General features: G+C 37.2%; 1 protein-coding gene across 10 annotated transcripts in view; it reads right to left on the bottom strand.

The window, feature by feature from the left end:
- gbf1.S (golgi brefeldin A resistant guanine nucleotide exchange factor 1 S homeolog) overlaps positions 1 to 19,286 on the bottom strand; it is a 144,615-nt gene that overhangs the window by 42,580 nt on the left and 82,749 nt on the right. For 9 of the 10 annotated variants that reach the window (XM_018227592.2, XM_018227598.2, XM_018227591.2 and 6 more), the window contains 11 exons: positions 18,571 to 18,730; positions 16,614 to 16,846; positions 15,945 to 16,113; positions 15,127 to 15,338; positions 13,197 to 13,295; positions 12,580 to 12,774; positions 11,785 to 11,971; positions 9,723 to 9,860; positions 9,386 to 9,474; positions 6,161 to 6,363; positions 2,068 to 2,191 (listed from right to left, as the gene is read on the bottom strand). In XM_018227592.2, coding sequence (XP_018083081.1) covers positions 2,068 to 2,191; positions 6,161 to 6,363; positions 9,386 to 9,474; positions 9,723 to 9,860; positions 11,785 to 11,971; positions 12,580 to 12,774; positions 13,197 to 13,295; positions 15,127 to 15,338; positions 15,945 to 16,113; positions 16,614 to 16,846; positions 18,571 to 18,730 — 1,809 coding nt within the window. The remainder of the gene's footprint in view (positions 1 to 2,067; positions 2,192 to 6,160; positions 6,364 to 9,385; positions 9,475 to 9,722; positions 9,861 to 11,784; positions 11,972 to 12,579; positions 12,775 to 13,196; positions 13,296 to 15,126; positions 15,339 to 15,944; positions 16,114 to 16,613; positions 16,847 to 18,570; positions 18,731 to 19,286) is intronic. The other variant, XM_018227597.2, reaches the window with a different exon arrangement.

Below are 19,286 nucleotides of genomic sequence, written 5' to 3'. Positions count from 1 at the left end.
ATGATTTTCATACAGTTGCAATGAATTGGATTTTTGAAGGGAATACTTGATCTGACCAATTGCCTGGAACAATTAGAATGTATTCTCCCTGTAACTACTAAGAGTCAGATCAGATCAATACCATCTCTAAACACATATATCCAGATCGCTTGTGTTTATAGAGCAGGGTTGCCACAAACCTTTTTCCAAATTTCCCAACATTGGCATCAAGCGTCACTTTTACTGGCCAAGCTGGTAAAATTCTGGCCTGGCAGGCAACCCTAGTAGGTACCCAGTTCAAAAAAGGATTCAAATCAGCAATGTGGTTCAACTGGTCATCTGGATCAAAAACCACTAAACTTCTGAAATATTTAGTGCCAATAATTTAGGAACGATAATTGTACACTGTCCGACCCCTACTTAATCTATATTTTAACAACATTCACCATTATCATGAAAGGGAGAAATACAGTGACAAGGGTTATACAGGTATGGGACTGGTAATCCAGAAAGCTTGAGACCTGGGGTTTTCCGGATAATGAATTTTCATACTTTAAGTTTGCTAGAAAATCATGTAAACATTTAATAACCCCAATAGGTTGGTTTTGCTTCCAATAAGGATTAATTGTATCTTAGTTTGGATCAAGTACAAGGTACTGTTTTATTATTACTGAGAAAAAGGAAATAAACAAAAATTTGATTATTTCATTATAATATGTTTATGGGAGTAGGCCTTTCCATAATTTTTTCCAAAGGTTTTCCATCTCTAAGCATAAACTCCTCTCTTGGGTAAATTGCATTTTGCTAATGTGAAACAAATTACAATGAATACTCTAGTATAGAAAACAAAGATAATTTTCCATTGCTTGGGTATCAGTATGAATCTAAACTGTTAGCAGATGATTACTAGTCTAATGCAAAAATTGTTACAGTTCTTTCTTTGTAGTTACTACAGTTGGGTTCCTAAAGGAGAAGTAAAGCTTAACTAAAGAAGTATGCTTGTAATGTTGTACATTATGTTTTGGGTTTCTGTACCAACCCAAGGCAACCACAACCATTTAGCAGTAAAGATCTGTGTCTCTGAAGATGCCCCAGTAGCTCCCCATCTTCTTTTCTGCTGATGCATGCTCTGTGCTGCTGTCACTTACTGAGCTTAGGGACCAACTAAAAATATGCAGTAAACATAGAATATAAATTTCACAATATTTGGCAGCTCAGAAACCAGTGCAACTAGCATCAGAATTGAATAATCAGTCCAGTAGCATTAGTTTATATTACAAGCCAATCTCATTTTCTGCTTGATAATTTCCTCCGACCCCTAAGCTTAGCTTCTCAACAGCTGCTCAGAGCCCATTGAGCATGTCAGTGTCACAGACACTTTCCAAGATGGTGACCCCCTGTGACAGGTTTGAAGTCCTGGATCATTGCGGCTACTGAGAAGCTGAAACTTTAAGCTGCTGCAATAAGTTCAGTATATAAATATGGCATTTTTAGCCACTCATTTTTAGGGTTTAGTTCTCCTTTAAGTGGTTTCCTTAGCTTTCCTGATTAAGTAGTTCACCTATAAATTGATTTTTAAAAAAACAGTGATATTCTATAACAATTTTCAATTGTTCATCAGATCTTCAGTTTGGAATTTCAACAGCTGTCTGATTGCTAGGGTTCAGTTTAGCTTAGCAAAAGGGCAGTGGTCTGTATGAGAGACTAGAAAATAAACAGGAGAGGAGAAATACTATAAATCAAGAATAATACTAAAATCGCAACCTCACAGAGCAATTGAATTTTTTATTTTTTTTGCTGGAAAGCTATATTTGAAACCTGGAAATAATTCCACAACTATAAAAGATCAAAAGAACAGTTAAAAAAACAGGACATTCCATAACTTACGAAAAAGTTTACCCCTTCTCATGCCCAATCCCGATAGAGGGCTATTTAACCTGCTTCACTTAATTGCTGTTAAAATGCTCCTTTATTTGCCCTGCCCTGGTTTGTGAAATACAGCTGTATAGAAACTAAATTCACATAAATGTATTTTATGTGGTTTAGTAATGACTGAATGCCACATTTAGATAAACAGCAGTTACTTACTCGCCAGTGCTCTGTGAAAGCCTCCAGTAACCTCTGAATCAAAGGTGCCTCACCAGGCAAACGAAAAGCTTCGAGATAAAGCCTTAACGCTTCATCAACTCTCAGGCCTTGGAACTGGAAGGTTCTGAAAAATAGTAAGCCAAAAAGATTATTGGGGATATGAACTTTTAAATTCTCATAAAAAGACAAGCTGCTACAAAGAACTCAGGAGGAAGACCATTAGTATGTGAATTCAAGCAGGTGTGTCTGTCTCTGTGTGCCTCAGAAGCAAAATTGTAAATGTGAACATCATTATACACCACCTGACAAATTCAGTACACTATACTTTTTAACATTAATAAACAATAAATACACCAATGTTAACTGCATAAAATAAGGTGTTTACCTTCCAAACACTGTTTTTCAATTCTCAGATTGTTCAACAGAAATAAAGTTTTTTTTCAATTGCTTTGCATCTTTTATTTTTACAGTATTTCTCAAGTTTAAAGTTTGCCTCTAGTGTTTGAGTCTGGCAGCTCATTAATCCAATTGCAGAATCTGAACTATTACAATTTGCTACATTTAGTTGATACATTCTCAGCAGTATCTGTGGAATATTAGCAACTATTGTATCAATTCTAAGGGATTCTGCTCAGCAGGGACAAACTAATGTATCAATTTAGAACAGTTTACAGCGTCAACTGATACAGAAACACATAGGAAGAGGAAAAATGAAACTTCAGTAGTAGAAAAACAACCACAAATAAAAAAAGATAGAAAGTAACTGGAAAAAGTATTTCTGAAACCAAATGAACCGAAGTGTGGGAAGGCGAATAACCCCTTTAATAGCTAAACAACAATTTCCATTATAAAACAAGTACTGTATGGGATCCATTATCCAGAAACCTGTTGTCCATAAAGATCCAGATTATGGGAAGTCCATTTCTCATAGACACAATCTAATTAAAAAAATTCTTATTTTAAAGAAAATTATTTCCTTTTTCTCTGTAATAATAAAACAGTACCTTGTACTCGATCCTAACTAAGATATAATTAATCATACATAATAAGAAGAGAGTACTTGCATCTGATTTGCATAAAACGTATCCTTTGCAGCTGTTTTATTACTCTTTTCTTGATAAGGGATCTTTGTGTAATCTGCATCATCATACGTTAAATATTTAAAAATGTAAATATTAAAACTCAAATTGTTTTGCCAACCAATATGGATTTGTTCTAGTACAAGTTACATGCTTACAAGGTATTTGATTATATGCTCCCTATGGGAGATAGCTTTTTCTTATTTCAAAGCTTTCTAAATAATGGATTTCTGGATAAAAGATCCCATACCTGTATTTATATTATAAATGAATTATATCATAGCAGGCATATTAACTTATATAAAAACACAATGCAAAGCATATAATATGTAAGTTCAAACGAAAGCTTAAACAATTACGGGCTGATCTCACCAGAAATTCATAATCATAAAGGAAAAGTGAGACTGAAACATACGCATGGGGTGTCAATGAGCCTGTTTATTTGGATATTTCCAGTTAATGCTTAAAGGGATCTAGATGTCGTAAGGCTGGGTTAGGGCGCTGGCACACAGGATGTTTTGTTGCCCCCGATAAAGCTGCGCTACAGTGGGCGACAAAATCTGCCCAGTTTCCTTCCCACCAGCAATAATGTAAATCGCTGGTGTGAACCATATGAGTGGATTTGGAATTCTGAAGTAAAGCTTGAGAAACCCAAAGTGATGCTAATATTTTCCCACTGGAGATTTATTTTGGTCCAGGAAGGAAACATCAGAAGATTAATCACGTGCTGTAGCGCAGATTTTACGCTAGCAACTTATATCCTACTGTGCTTGCACAAAGGGATGGCTTTTTAATGTATCAGAGTCTTTGAAGATTTCTGTACCTAGGGCAAAGGCACATGAGTTCCTTCCAAAACTCAATCTTTCTGTGTGCCACAGTCCTTGGTGAATATCTATAGGCAGGGGAAATAGAATCCCATTAGATGCACTCTTGGGAGACATGGGTAGTAAGAAAGCAAAGGGAGAGAAAAACATTAATAAAAAAAACACATTACACAATTTAATATTGCTAAGAGACAGGGCTTGAACTAGGGATAGGCAGAAGAGGCACCTGCCTAGGGCACTTGGCTAGTATCTCTCCCCTCCCCTCTGTCATGGTGCATGCATGGTTGCAGGTAAGCTGTGCCCAGCCAGGTTGCCTAGGGCGCTCTGTCGCCTTGGCCTGGCCCTGCTAAGAGATATCAGGATTAAAATTGTGTTAAGTGTGTGAGGGAACCAGTGAAGAGGCTGTCAGACTAGTGTTCAGCCACAGGCGGATTATAATGAAGGCTTGGGGAGGCTAAGCCTCCCCAAATCAAGAATCCATTCTGTTATGGTTAAGGTATGTGTTGGATTGAAGTTTTAAGATGCAGCAGCTCTGCATTGGCAAATTCTTTTCTTTTCAGGGGCTCACTACAAGACAGTTTCTTAGTTGTTGTAACTAATGTAGTCACGTGATAAACGTGCTGCGGGTCAGTATTGGCTGCTCAGCGAACAATTAACATCTGCTGTTTAGCAGCCACCCCTTTCCCACTTTGGAAAGGTCAGATTTATGTGCATGTGGAAGAGATAGAACAGAAGAATAGGGAAGGTATGAACCAGGCTGGTTTGGGGGACAGTGAAATCAGAGCAGAAGTGTATGAACTGAGACCTATAGTGCTTGTATGTGGAATCACTTTTGAACTAGGAAAGCCATGTATGGATTTCTAGTGAATATTCTTATTTACCCTTACATATTGTTTTATAGTCTTAATAAAAATGCATTATCTTACAGTGGTTACAAAGTCATGTTCTGTTTTATGGTTGAGATCTTAATTACACTCATAACCAAGCATTATTTGACAGTGGCACATATCCTAACTGATTCCCAATGTAAGCAGCAGTTCTGTCCTGCTTTATGGCAGCTGCCAGATGAGATTCTAGCTATCTGTATAGCAGAGCATTATGTCCCAGAGCCTGCACAGATCCTAACTGATTCCATTGTAAGCAGCAGTCCTGCCCTGCTTTATGGCTGAGATTCTAGCTATCTGTATAACAAAGTATTACTGTCTCAGTGGTTGCACAAATCCTAACTGATCCCCCATTGTAAGCAGCAGTCCTGCCCTGCTTTATGGCTGAGATTCTAGCTATCTCTATAACAGAGCATTCTGTCCCAGTGGCTGCAGAGATTCTTTCCAATCCCCATTGGAAGCAACAGTCCTGCCCTGCTTTATGGCTGAGATTCTAGCTATCTGTATAACAAAGCATTTCTGTCCCAGTGGTTGCACAGATCCCAACTGATCCCCAGTGGAAGCAGCAGTCCTGCCCTGCTTTATGGCAGCTGAGATTCTAGCTATCTGTATAACAGAGCATTCTGTCCCAGTGGCATAGATGCTTTTTCATACTCATTGTAAACTGCAGTTCTGGCCTGCTTTATGACTAAAAGTCTAGCTGTCTTTATAACTGACCATTCTTTGTCAAAGGATTAATGGTCACAACTTTAACATACCAACAAAAAAAAAATCAACTGCAAAATAAAATAGGGAGTTATTGTTATTATTTCTTTCAGTGAAGCAATAGACTAGCAATTTTCTTAGAAACATAATGTTGTGGGATCTATATCAGGTATAGGTTTAATTAGCTTCCCCAAACTAAAAAGTCACCATCCATTTATGTGTACAGTTTAAGGAACTATAGCACTCTTTCTGAAACATGAACAAAATTTTTACCAGTGCAGGGCAATGGTACATTATAATTTAATTACTTTAAAACACTTTAAATTTTTGTGTTACTGTTCCTTTCAAAATAAATTTATTTGGATAAAATAGAGTCGATGGGAGACTGCCTTTCCATGATTCTGAGCTTTCTGGATTATGGGTTTTGAATAAAAGATTCCATATCTATATTAAAAAACAAGCTGTTTTCCTCTTGGCTTAAGTGGATGCAAGACTCCAGCCTTTTGAGGAAAATGTGTTAATGTTTTTATTCTGTCTATGCAATGTCTGCGACATCTTTAAACATTTTTAACCAAAGATACAGTTATTTTCGGGTACTTACCCTACAAAACTTTCAAGCAAGTCCAAATTTTTGCGATCACTCACAAACTCTCCAATCATTTTCTTGTCCAGCCGTGGATTTTCTCTGAGCCACGGGGCTACCTCTGAATTATCCATGGGGGTTGCCAAAAGATCCTTTTCCTGAAGAAACTGCACTCCTTTCTTTGGTTTCTGGTTGAACTGCTCAGTTCCAGTTATAAGAAGCTGCACACAAAAAAAATGTAAGTGGTTACATATATGTTCCTAACTGTGCACAAAAAAAATCCAGTGCTATGCTTATCACTAGTGAAGGGAAATTCTGACCCGTTTCAGTTTGCCGAAAATTTGCGAAACGGCGAAAAAATTTGCAAAGTGCTTTGAAGTCTATAGGTGACACACAACAATTTTTTTCACCCATTGGAATCTACGGGCAACTTTTTTGCGGCAAAACCTGGCGAAAAATCCGTCTCATCACAATTTTTACCCCCATGTTATATGTTATACATGATCTACAGAGCGAATGTAGAAGAAAATATATTATTCAGATATAAGATCTATCCAGAAAGCTTGGAACATTGGGCTTTCCTGAAAAGGGAAGTCTGCTAAAAATCATTTATACAATAAATGAAAAGGAACACACAAATGATTAAGCTAAACATCCATTCTATGGGTTTCTAACAATAACTCCACCCTCCACAATGTTTATTGTTTGAAGTGCTTTATGAATAAATAACATAATAAAGGTCCTCTTCCTGTTGTCTCAAAAAGGCGATATGGCTACTTGTCCTGTGTACTTGATACGTGCCTGCTCCACATCAGAGGTGTGCATGTGAATTGGCTAGCTCTCTGGCTGAAATCATCATCTGCACTTTAAAAGCACAGCAGGCAGAGCAGCCACAACAGGGAGAACTGTACAGTTAATTAATTCATTCATTAATTAATTGATGATAGAAATAATAATAATGGTGCAGTGAACTAAAAATTAACTAAATAAATTGTATGCTGCTGACAAGATTTAAAAAGGAGCTTTTTATGTTATAATGAATATTTAAACTGACACTGCCACTGGAATACAAAGGCAGGCTAGCTTGTTGATTATAAAGGGGAAACATCTCTACATCTGTATTAAAAAGGTGTTGATAGTTGTTGAACTTTAACAACATACACAATCCTGTAAATGGTAAATTCATTTTACTTCCAGAAAATGTGGGGGGAGGCACATTAGCTGGGCCTGGGGGGGGGGGCAAGAAGGGTAAATCCGGCCCTGCCTACATATGGCTCCCACACCATTGTTTCATCATCACTGTTTGTCTTGTAACAGTGTGTTGTGTGAAGGGGTATAAAACCCGCACCTTGTTCTTTATTCTGTATTCTGCTTCTTGGGTACAGAATCCACGCAGCTTGTGTCAATAAACTTCACTCTGTACCTCAAGTGAACTCCTGTTTCTGGTGAATTCCCACATCACCTTATAGACTTTGTGAACATTTATTATGGTGTTATTGCATAAAGCATTTAAAATAATAAACATTGTACAAGGTAGAGCAGGGGTGCCCAGGACATCGATCGCGATCTACCAGTAGATCCCAGTAATGTTCCTGGTAGACCGCGACCTGCCAGCTGCCTGTGCCTGGACCAGAGAGGAGGGAATGTGGAACACCGCTGCTGCTCCCGCTACTAGTGAAGCTCTGTGCTTTCCCCTGTGGAACACACTATCTAAGCCTAGATAGTCTGTTCCATGCACAGTGGCTGCTTCTACACTGGCTGCTCTCACTATAGCTTCAGGAAAACAACTATTGCACGGCTCCACACTCCACAGCCTCCGCTTGTAAGGCAGCACATTCCCTCTGTTGGAAGGAGTCACTCCGATCACCATCTGCAGACAGTCAGGTATTTCTAGTATTTCATTTTGCCTCCCCCTTGTTTCTCCCCTCTGATGCCCCCCTTAAACCACTGCATGCAACGCTAAATTTGGCATTCTCAGGCATCTGCCTTGTTGCCCTGTGACCCCCTGTCGCCTCCCTTCTTCTTCCCAACTGTTCTCCTCTCTCCCCTCAGCGTTTTTGGTCAACAGAGCGCCATTTGTTAGCAGCAGATCGAGATAACATTTACAGGTGGCAGCGCCGTCCTGCTCCCTCTCCTCTCTCTCCCCCCTCCTTCCCGCACTTTGTTACAGAAGCTATTGGTAGCTGAGGTTTTCATAGAGATGTAGTGATTTTACAAAGAGAAAGTTATAGGATTTTTAGATTTGACAAGTTATATGAAATTAGGTTTTAATAATTCAGAATAGTGGCATTCCTTCCTGCAGTATTGGTAAATACACAGTGTTGGATGCAGGCTAATTCTATATTGGCAGGCAATGGATGGTGTCTTGTCTCCTGACACAACTTATGTAAATGGAATCCGATATACACATATTTAATTTGAAATGAACATTATTCCCAAATGAAAACATGCAAGCTACATTTGTGAGCTGCACAAATCTGCCGCAAACTGGTAACATCAGCACACTGCTGAGTGCAAAATTAAACAATACCACACACAAAAAAATAATGTTATCATAGTCTCGAAATTTAGCTATTGGATACGAAGTGTAAAAGTGAAGGACAATATCAGAGATAAGCAAAGCATACTTTTTGCGCAAATGTGTTCTTTCGCACATGCCTATTTTCTTGTGCTGTATGGTAGACGGCCCACTATTTTTATCAGGGAAGATCTCTTGATGGGGGTCAGGTATCGGGAGTAGATCCCAGGGTAACAAAGTCTGGGCACCCCTGGGGTAGAGGTTAGAGGGGCATAGAATAGATTTGAAACTTTTTTTAGTGTTACTGTTCCTTTAAATAAGTCCAATAGGATTGTTGTGCCACCAATATGGACTGATGCAGCATTAGGGCTATTACATATTATGCATTTACAAATGCATTGTACATTTTCACTTTGGGAGACATAATTTATTATTTAATTAATCTGTTAATTAGGCTATAAATGTAAGGCAAATACTTGCATATCTCGATATATTTAAACACTACTTCATTAACCTCATAATGAAAAGACAACACAGTCATCTGCAACTAACAACAAATAAAAATATATGTGTTTCTTGGAAAGGGTTAGTTACTATGATTATATATTAATCAGCAATCAAAGAATTAAGTGTAGGGTCCATCTCAAAAATAACTTCTCTTCAACAGGTGAGCAGTAAAACTGAAAACACAGGGAAATATCCCAATGTACTTTTACATTTTTTACCTTCTTTTTGGTCTTGATGTCATTCAGCTCTTGAACAGTAGGAAGTAAGCAGGAGAAGCGCTGGGGCTTCTTTAAAGACTTCTTCTCAGCTAACAATGAAAGATAATAAATGCAAAAATGTAAGCATGGTTGGATTTCTAATCTTTGTTTAGATATTTTCTTTCTTATGCTAGCAGTCAATAAAAAACACCTTCTGAGCCTTACCCAAAAGCCAGCCCTATTTGCAAAAAAAAAAAAAAAAACTATGAACACAGAAATCATTTTACTCTGGAAGATAACAGTGGAGCATACACTCTCTTGGTACATATTTACACTCATTTTATGCATCACTGCTTACCTGCTTCATTGCTGTACTCTGTTTCTTCACCCCCAAGACTCATTTTATCTGCCATTAAGTGGCCACTTGCGGGAGGCCTCAATCCATTGCTCTCTAGATTTACAGTGAGTGCATTAACATCAATGGAGTGTTCATTGCCTTTTGGAGAAAAAAACGTAATTTAAAGATTTTATTTACATAGGCAAAGTAAGGGAAAGAATGGACCAGGGCCAGAACTAGGAGTAGGCAGAAGAGGCACATGCCTATGGAGGAAAGCTCAGGGGCGTGAGGCACGTAACTTCTCTGTTGTCTACCCCTAGTCCGACCACTCACCCTCAGTGAGAATTTCTTCTATGGAAAATGGCAAGGTTTCCTAGGGTGCTGGCCGGCCTGGGTCAGCACTGGAATGGACAGCCCAGTCACAGCAGCAGTTTATAAAAATATAAAATCCTATCTTTCTGGCCAGGGCCGGACTGGCAATCTGTGGGTTCTGGCAAATGCCAGAGGGGCTGCTATAAGGTGCCATAGAAAGTCAGTATTTAGTGGGCTGGTGGGGGCTGTTTGGGCCTCTGTGTGAGCTGATTGGGCCTCTGTGTACCTGAAATGCCAGGGTCTATTTAAATTCTCAGTCTGGACCTGTTTCTGGCTATTAGCATCTGCTGCATTTTGTACTATACAAAACTCTAGAAAAAGTCTGAATTGTCTAACAAATTCAAGATAAGTAAAAGCAGTGGACTTTTGGCAGATGTGAGTTACTACCAATAAGCAAAAAAACTCTGTTTAAAAAAATTGTGGTGACAACACAGTTGCACCAATGCCCTTTTATTTAGTATGTTATTATCGACAATGTAAGACATCCATACAACAGCCAACAAAAACTAGTGCAATTTTATATATATTTGTATATAATGTGCACTATGCAGTTTAGCCAAATTAATTCCGATAAGAGTGGAAGGGCTACATCATCAAGTTCAGATTTATTTTATTTTCCTTCTTTAAATAATTCTGACAGAATTGTAAATTATGCTTGGGATGATTATACCTATCAGTCACTATAGGTTAATGCACCAGGGCAAGCTTAGTGGGGCTCATTTATGAACATTTGGAATATTTGAACTAGGTCAATTATACATATCAACCAATAAGTAATTTTTTTTTCAGACATCTGTATGTTGAACAATAACATATATTTGATTGGTTGCTATGAGTTAAAGAGATGTAACTTTACCCTGTGTTCATAAATGAGCCCCTGTGTCTTCAATCACATTACCATATAGTCTTTATTCAATTTGCCCTATTCTTGCTTGGTACAGGAGTTTTAAGGTGCTCAACCGTTTGAGGTCTCCTTTCTCATATTTTTGTTGTAAAATGTGTCAAATGTTTTTAATGAGTAACAAGTCTGGAATGTAGTTCAGAACCCCAGACCCCTTCTATCATGGAGCCATTCTGCTGTAATACATGCAGCATGTGAATTGGCATTGTCTAGCTGAAATAATTAAGACATTGCCATAAAAAAAAATACATTTTCTGGGTGGCAGCATAAATTGCTCCAAAACCTGTATATAATAGTTCAGCGTTAATGATGCCTTCCCAGTTGTGAAAGCTACCCATAAAATGTGCACTAATGCACCTTCATACAAAAATATACACAATACACATATTGGCTTCACTATGCAGCACCAGGCAATACCTAATCAAACTATGTATGTTCTAGCACAATGTTCCCCAACCAGTGGCTCGTGAGCAACATATTGCTCACCAACGCCTTGGATGTTGCTGCCAGCAGTCTCAAAGCAGGTGCTTATTCTTGGATACAATCTATCCATAGGTTCACACATGCAAAAATACAGAGATATTTTTGGATACTTAGCTTGGAAGCAAATTTTGGTTGCATAAAAACAGGTGTACTGCCAAACAGAGTCTTCTGCAGGCTACCAGTCCACAAACAGGCTACCAAATAGCCATTATTTGGCACCCCAAGAACTATTTTCATGCTTGTTAACTCTTTGTAAATGTAAATGTGGCTCATGGGGACCCCTGTTTTAGAATGATAAATAGCATTTATAAATTTAAGTTTGCTTACTATTCCCAGAATCTTTGGTTCCTTCTGAGGGATCTCCACTTAGTTTTCCAGTTTCTTTTTTATCCTGTGACACACTGCTTAGATTTTTAGCCTGGCAGTGTGATTCTGTGCTATCAATGACAGTTAGCAGAGCTTCCAGAGAAAGCAGATTAGTGGTGTACAACTGTCCAGAAACTGGAAAGGCATTCTGAAAGACACATAATTAAAAGGTAAAAAACATAGTGAGGAATTCGGTTATCAAACAAACTATTTAAAGGTGTGGTTTATCCTTAAGTTAACTTTTATTATGTTATAGAACGGCCAATTCTTAGAAAATTTTCAATTGGTTTTAATTATTTGTTTTTTTAAAGTTTTATAGTTATTTGCCTTTTTCTTCTGACTCTTTGCAGCTTGCAAATAGGCGTTGCTGACTCCTTTCTAAAAAACAAATTCTCTGTGAGGCTACACATGTATTATTATTGTTACTTTTTATTACTCATCTTTCTATTCAGGCCCTCTCCTATTCATATTCCTAGTGTAATTTGGACCATAATTACCAGATTGGTTAGGATGCAAATTGAAGAGTTGCTAAATAAAAAGCTAAATAACTCAAAAACCACAAATAATAAAAAATGAAAACCCACTGCAAACTGTCTCAGAATACCCTTCTCTTTATCATACTAAAAGTTAATCTAAAGGTGAACAACCCCTTTAAGTTTTTTTTTTGTCTACCCATACTCTCCACACTTTAGTATGTATAAAGGTGCTCAGTGAAATGTATTTTTAAAAACAATAAATCACAAAATATTGAAGAACCTTAGAAAGCAGTTTAGTGAGGTCTTCAAAAAGGTTGGAGCAATAATAATCACAGTCATAATTAATGTATAACTCCGTAACAAAACTCGGGATTCTCCACAGTTGCACTATTGCTTCAAGAGCCATTTCCTTCATCTCAAAAGGCATCTTGGGGTTCTCAAAGGTAATAATGTCCATGAGCTTCTTTATGTACATCTGTAAAAATAGAAATTAGACTGAGTAACCATTTAATAGCCTACTAGTAATAGAATGAGGAAATAATAAAAGCACAATTCAATGAAAATATACAGCTAACATCTATTGCATGCTTTATCCATTAGAAAATATAACACAATTTCATAATTAAAACAACATTGTACAGCCTTCAATCTTACAATACACAGTAAAGCATATTCATGGTTGGCAACATTTCTGATTTCAAGTTCTCTCTACAGGCAGTCAAAAGCAACTTTATTTTTCCACTTTTCTAAAATTGTACAATGTAGTGTAGTATATTATGTTTCATGCCTATAAACAGATGGACTTCTACATAAAGTGTACATATGGCTTTATTTTTCCTTGAAGTAAAAATTTGATCTAAAGGATAATTAATATCAGTGCTCGCTACATGAACTCACCTCTAGCTGGAACTTCAAATGTTCCCTCATACCCTCAAACAAAAGAAAACACGCTCGCAATGAAGCTGCATATAGATTTAATCTTTCAATGCTCAATAGCTGTGGATATAAAAGACATAAAAGTTATTACAATACCCCCCAAGCAATAATAAACACAGAATAAAATACAAAAATACTAAAAAACAAAGTGAATAGAAAAGAATCACTTAACTCTTCATTAACAATAAGATTTGTCTCATTGGGGAATTTCATTTAAATGAAAATAGTGAAAATACAGCTCAATTTTAGCAAAACAACAAGGACAAAAAAAATCAATTGATCATTTTAATAAAGTACTGTAAACATAAATATCATAACTTTACAAAGGTAGCTAACCAATGCCACTGGCAAGCAATATATTTATACAGTTTGAGCCCTTTAATGAAAATTCAATGATTTGTGCAGCTAAAAAATCAGAAGATAATAATAAAATCAGAAGGAGGAGTGAATATTTTGGAGTATTTTCTACAATAATAAAAGTCATGAAAAAATGCTTCCCTTTAAACCCATACAAATTTTTTTAATTTGTTTTCATCTCTGTGGCCTAAAATGTCCCAATAGTTAAACTGACTCCAGAAAACAACATATTTTTGGATAAAACACCGAACAAGCTGCAAAAAAATGCTCACAAAGGGTTTAGCTGTTGGGACAAAATAGCTTGTCTGGCTCTGAACTAATTGTTAATGACATCCTTCAAGCTGATGAAGGTGGTTCAGAATAGCATTGAAGAACATCAGCTCCATAATAAAGTTACTCCAAATCAGAGATTAATGGAGAACTAACCTCCCCCCCAATAACAAAAGCCCTTACCTAATAGCCTAGGTATTCCCCGTTCCCTGCATCCCCCGCATAGTTGGTTACCTCTGAAAGTGCCCTAACTTTTCTCACGTATAGGTGCAGAGTAAGCGCAGCGGAGCTCATGGGCGCATCTTCCGGATCTCCAGTCTTTTTCCGTCACTTTTGGCACATGCGCAGTAGCTAGGAACTGCGCAAAACGGCACTCACTTACAGAAGAAGATCTGAAAGGAGATCTGAAAGGTGGTGTCTATGAGCTCCGCTTACTCTGCACTGATGCATGAGCGAACTCTAAGGGATAATTTCAAGGGTAACGAACTTTGCAGTGGGAAGCAGGGAGGGGGGACTACCTAGGGTAGTAGGTAGGTGCTTTTATTATTGGGGGGATTTAGTCCTCCTTTAACAACATTACTTTGGACACACATTAATTTCTCTTTTAATTTAAAGTACACATATTCTTTTTGCCACAATGGATGATGGAAGTCTTTTTTAAGTTAGGACAATACAATAGCTACATTATTCAGGGGCCTATTTACTTAGTTCGAGTGAAGGAATAGAGGAAAAATAGTTCGAATTTCGAATATGGCTACTTCGACCATCGAATGGGCTACTTCGACCTTCGGCTACGACCTTCGAATTGAACGATTCGAACTAAAAATCGTTCGACTATTCGATAGTCGAAGTACTGTCTCTTTAAAAAATTCTTCGACCTAGTTTGCCACCTAAAACCTACCGAGGCCAATGTTAGCCTATGGGGAAGGTCCCCATAGGCTTCCTAACAATTTTCTGATCGAAGGAATATCCTTCGATCGATTGATTAAAATCCTTCGAATCGTTAGTTTCGAAGAATTTAATTGTTCGATCAAACGATTATTCCTTCAATCGTTTGATCATAGGAATAATGCTAAATACTTCGACTTCGATATTCGAATATCGAAGTCGAAGTATTTAGCGTTATTCCTATGATCGAACGATTGAAGGAATAAGTCGAAGGATTTCAATTTGGCAGTCAAATATCGAGGGTTAATTAACCCTCGATATTCGAGCCTAGGTAAATGTGCCCCTCAGTGTCACATTTTGAGAAATTATGTCATACCTGAAACAAGTTGCGGCAAAGTTCATCCTTTACAAGTCCTAAAAGCGAAATATAATTTTGAATAGGTGCAGACTCAAGAGCAACTGTGATCAACTGTAAACCCATGTGAATCATTACTTCAGAGTTATGTCGATCATGGGGGTTGGTTAAAGAAATGAGAAAACGAAATAATTCCCGAAGGCATGGCAGTCCATAGGGTAATAAGACTGTTCCTAGGAAAAAGAAGATGACATTATTAAAAACTGCATAGGGACCACAAATACATATGTTCAGACATACCAGGTCATGCTCCAGCAATACAAATTTCACTACACTGTTGCGGAGTAATAATGCTAATAATCCTTGCAGTTACTGTCCTCGCTGGAATCAAACCTAGGATCCCAGTGGAGCACAGAGCTTACCTCTAGGCGACAATGTATTCTCTGTACAGTCAGCGCTATATGTTTGAGATAAGACTATATATATATATATATATATATATATATATATATATATATATATATATATATATATATATATATATATATATATATATATATATATATATATATATACACACTATTTTTCTTTAGCTTAAGATAGAGCAAAGCTTTCTGATAAAACTAAGACTAGAACTGTAGACTAGGACCATACAATTAGCATATCAATTCAATACAAGGTCCTTGCCCAACATTTAAGAAACTGTATAACATAAACCTCATGCCTATCGTTTTCTTAGCAAGGGTGTGTAATGATGATCATATAAACATATATCACAATGAAAACAAAAGATTGAACACTCTCTTATTGTCTAATTACTTGTTTACAGGGAAACAAACCTTCCTTCTGTGAAGATTGTGTAAATCGCACCCCTCTGGGATTTACATAATCCATATCATGGACTGAAGCGGAGTCTGACTGGTCAGCCAATGACACATTGTCATCTAATACTTCTGGTATGGATTCCACAGAAGCAGAATATGTATGTCTTTCCATCAGTTCTCCAATCTTTAAAAAAAAAATATTAATAGAAAAGTTGACACATCAGATAATCCCCCTGCACAATGGACCATTCTATATTTGTTCTCTGGAAATGTAATTCTCTACCTTACAATGACCAACTATGGAGTATCTTATATTCCTCTGTTGACTGAAGAAATAATTTTTGTGTGTGATTAAAGCAATAGGCAAAAAGCATGTTCACTCCAGAAGAGTTTTGGAGAAGCCGCACACCACACAAACCCAAAGATTCTTATCCTGGTGCCCAGCAATAGAGGAATCGGCCACCTCACAACAAGGGTAAGAAGAATTTCACTGGCACACAGGAGTTGCGGTAGCAGGGCAAGCCCTTGCAATTTTATTATGCAATTGTGCAACGTTTCGGGGACACACCCCTTTGTCAAGCATGTTCACCCCAAGTCCTATACATGAACTCATGTTTAACTAGGGGTATACTGTCCCCCTTTCTGTATTTCTGTTTTACTGATTTAGTCTACATAACACTATACCTTATCATCTTCCTGGTTTTGCTGTTCAGAAAAGCACACATCTCCTGCTTGCTGAATGTTAGATGAACTTGTATGGTCCAGTTCAGAAAGGTCCTCTTTGGATGTTGCCTGAGACAACACTTCTACACCACTATCTGTGGTAGGACTAACTACAGCAGACGTGGCCTCTGAACTCACTCCTGATGTGGGAGAGTTAGCATCTGCAGAGGAAGCATCAAAATAAGGAACTTCATCTGCAAACAAGATACAGATAGAAAAAAATGAACAGTTTGATAAAGCCACTATATGAGAATTAATAAAGTATAGTTTGATAAAAGCAATACAAGAAGTAATAAAGTAAATTATACATGGTCTATGAAGATTCTCATTTATCCAGGTCATCTTATACATTATCTAATAGAATTAAGGCAACTGGACATTAAGGGGCACATTTAGCAGGGGTCAAATATCGAATTTGTGTAAGTTTTCTTAAACTCCCTTAAATTCGAATGCATTCGAAATTAGATTTATTTAAAACTGAATTTGTAAAAGTCGGAAAAATGTAAACAACCCGAAAACAATAAATCTTACCCTTAGAGTTTTTCTTTCCAAAAAAATTCTAAGGGGTGAATTTATTAAGGGTCAAAGTGAAAATTCGAATTTTCTAACTTTTTTTTTTGGTTCAAAACTCTCAAATTCCAATTGTGACTTATTTAAACTCGATTGGAGTTTTAATTCGAATTTCAAGATTTATCATCCTATGGCCCTTAAAGAATTCTAATTCGACTATTCGCTACTTAAAACCTACCGAATAATTGTATAAGTCAATGGGAGAGGTCCATGGATCAATATGGTGATGTTTGCAACCTTTCTGACATTCAAGTGTTTTTCAGAGATAACGTTTTCTAATTTGCATCGAATTTGATTTGAGTTTTCAGGTTGATTCAATTCATCCAAGTTGAAAAAATTTGAGTTTATTAATAAATTTAGATTGGTCAAACTTCGAGTTTATGGGAGTTTTAAAAAGCTCACATGAGTTCGAAATTCGACCCTTGATAAATGTGCTTCCCAATGTCCAGTTGCCTTTGACTTAATTCTACTAAATACTATATACATTATACATTCTAACATCCTTTTATATTTACACTGAACTGTTCTTTTAACGTTTTTAAAATATTTGTTGGGGTGGAGGCTAATTAGCTATAGGGCTAGTCCCTTAGAGAAGGGGCAGGAGTGGCCTGAAGGTGAGTTTGGGAGAGATTTGAGTTAAATACTTGCAGCTATTGCTATGGATAAATGGCACAGCAACTTTGTTTACCGATCCACACACACACAGTAGGGGAAGTGACCCTTTCTTTATTTTATAACACCACTGGTATTAACGTTTCAGGATCCTGATGAAGGGAGTGTGTACCCCACTGAAACATTGATACAGGTGGTGTTATAAAATAAAGAAAGGGGCACTTCCCCTACTGCAGAAAACTGTGTGTAAATGGCTGATAGCCCAGTGTTTTTTTTTTTAATCTGTAAAACTGTTCTAACCTAAGAAGCCATAAGCAATGGTTGGTCCTCCAAAGGCACCTCAAACTAAAAAAGCATGACAACTACTAGGATGGGGTAAGAACAAAAAATTTAGGGAGTAGATGTGTGTAGAATAAGGGTTGTTTTTTTGTATCTAAGGATACTTCTCTACAATACATTTTCTTGAGGGAGGTAATTTTAGATGGATAAGCAGAATGTTTAGAACACTTTAAAATATTTAAATCTCCAAGATACTACCTTACAAAGCAGTACATATTATTTTAGGCAAAAGCCTTCAACCATAAGAAATCTATCTATGCAATATTGGCTACAAAAACGAAAGGTTGAAAAGGATCTTTTAACTTTTTTTGTATTATTAAACAAATAAAATACAAATTTTTATTCTAAAAATCATATTTATGAATGATGCTAAATGTATTAGTAATAAAAGTTATACCAGTTAGGTTAGTAGTAATTGTGTTGCCATTAACTACAGGTTGCTGATATGAGGGTTCTGTTGCTGCCATTGCTTTGGTGACATGACGTGGCTGCTTAGGAGACTTCTTCTGCTTCTTCCACTTGGAGGAGTCGCTCATTCCTCCAGCTCTCATTTTCAACTGTTGATATAATGAATAATTATTACAAATTCTGAAGAATTACCAAACGAAAGCCTTGGCATCAAGTGTTCCTTTGTATCTCTTTCTCTCCTTTCAAGGAAATATTATGGTAATACAACATAGCTATTAGTAAGTAAAAGTACTGGCATAAAGCTTATGTGGAATATAACAAATAAAATTCAATATTCATCTATTCTGACAACATTTCATAGTACTCTAGCACTGAAAATTACTTGGTACACTAAGCACATAGAGGGAGTGTGTGGCCAGGAACCAAGAGTGCCTGTACAGAGGATTGAAGCAGGGAGAGAGAGAGAGGAACGGGGAACAGTCTGAATTTCAAATATTTGTCTGAAGTTACATGTATTTATTTACTACACCATAATTGGATTTTTTTAGGTAAATTGCACTGAAACCATGGGGCAAATTTACTAAAGGGCAAAGTGAGGAACGGTGGTGAAGATTCGCCAGCGTGACGTAATTTCGGAACTTCGCCGATTTACTAACGGGCGCAGGCATAAGTTCGCTAGCGAAAGAGACCGACGCTGGCGCTCAT

The sequence above is a fragment of the Xenopus laevis genome, chromosome 7S (genome assembly GCF_017654675.1).
Source record: "Xenopus laevis strain J_2021 chromosome 7S, Xenopus_laevis_v10.1, whole genome shotgun sequence".
In the NCBI taxonomy this organism is placed as follows: Eukaryota; Metazoa; Chordata; class Amphibia; order Anura; family Pipidae; genus Xenopus; species Xenopus laevis.
Note: the sequence above shows the minus strand (reverse complement) of the source record. Positions and strands in the feature narration are given on the sequence as shown.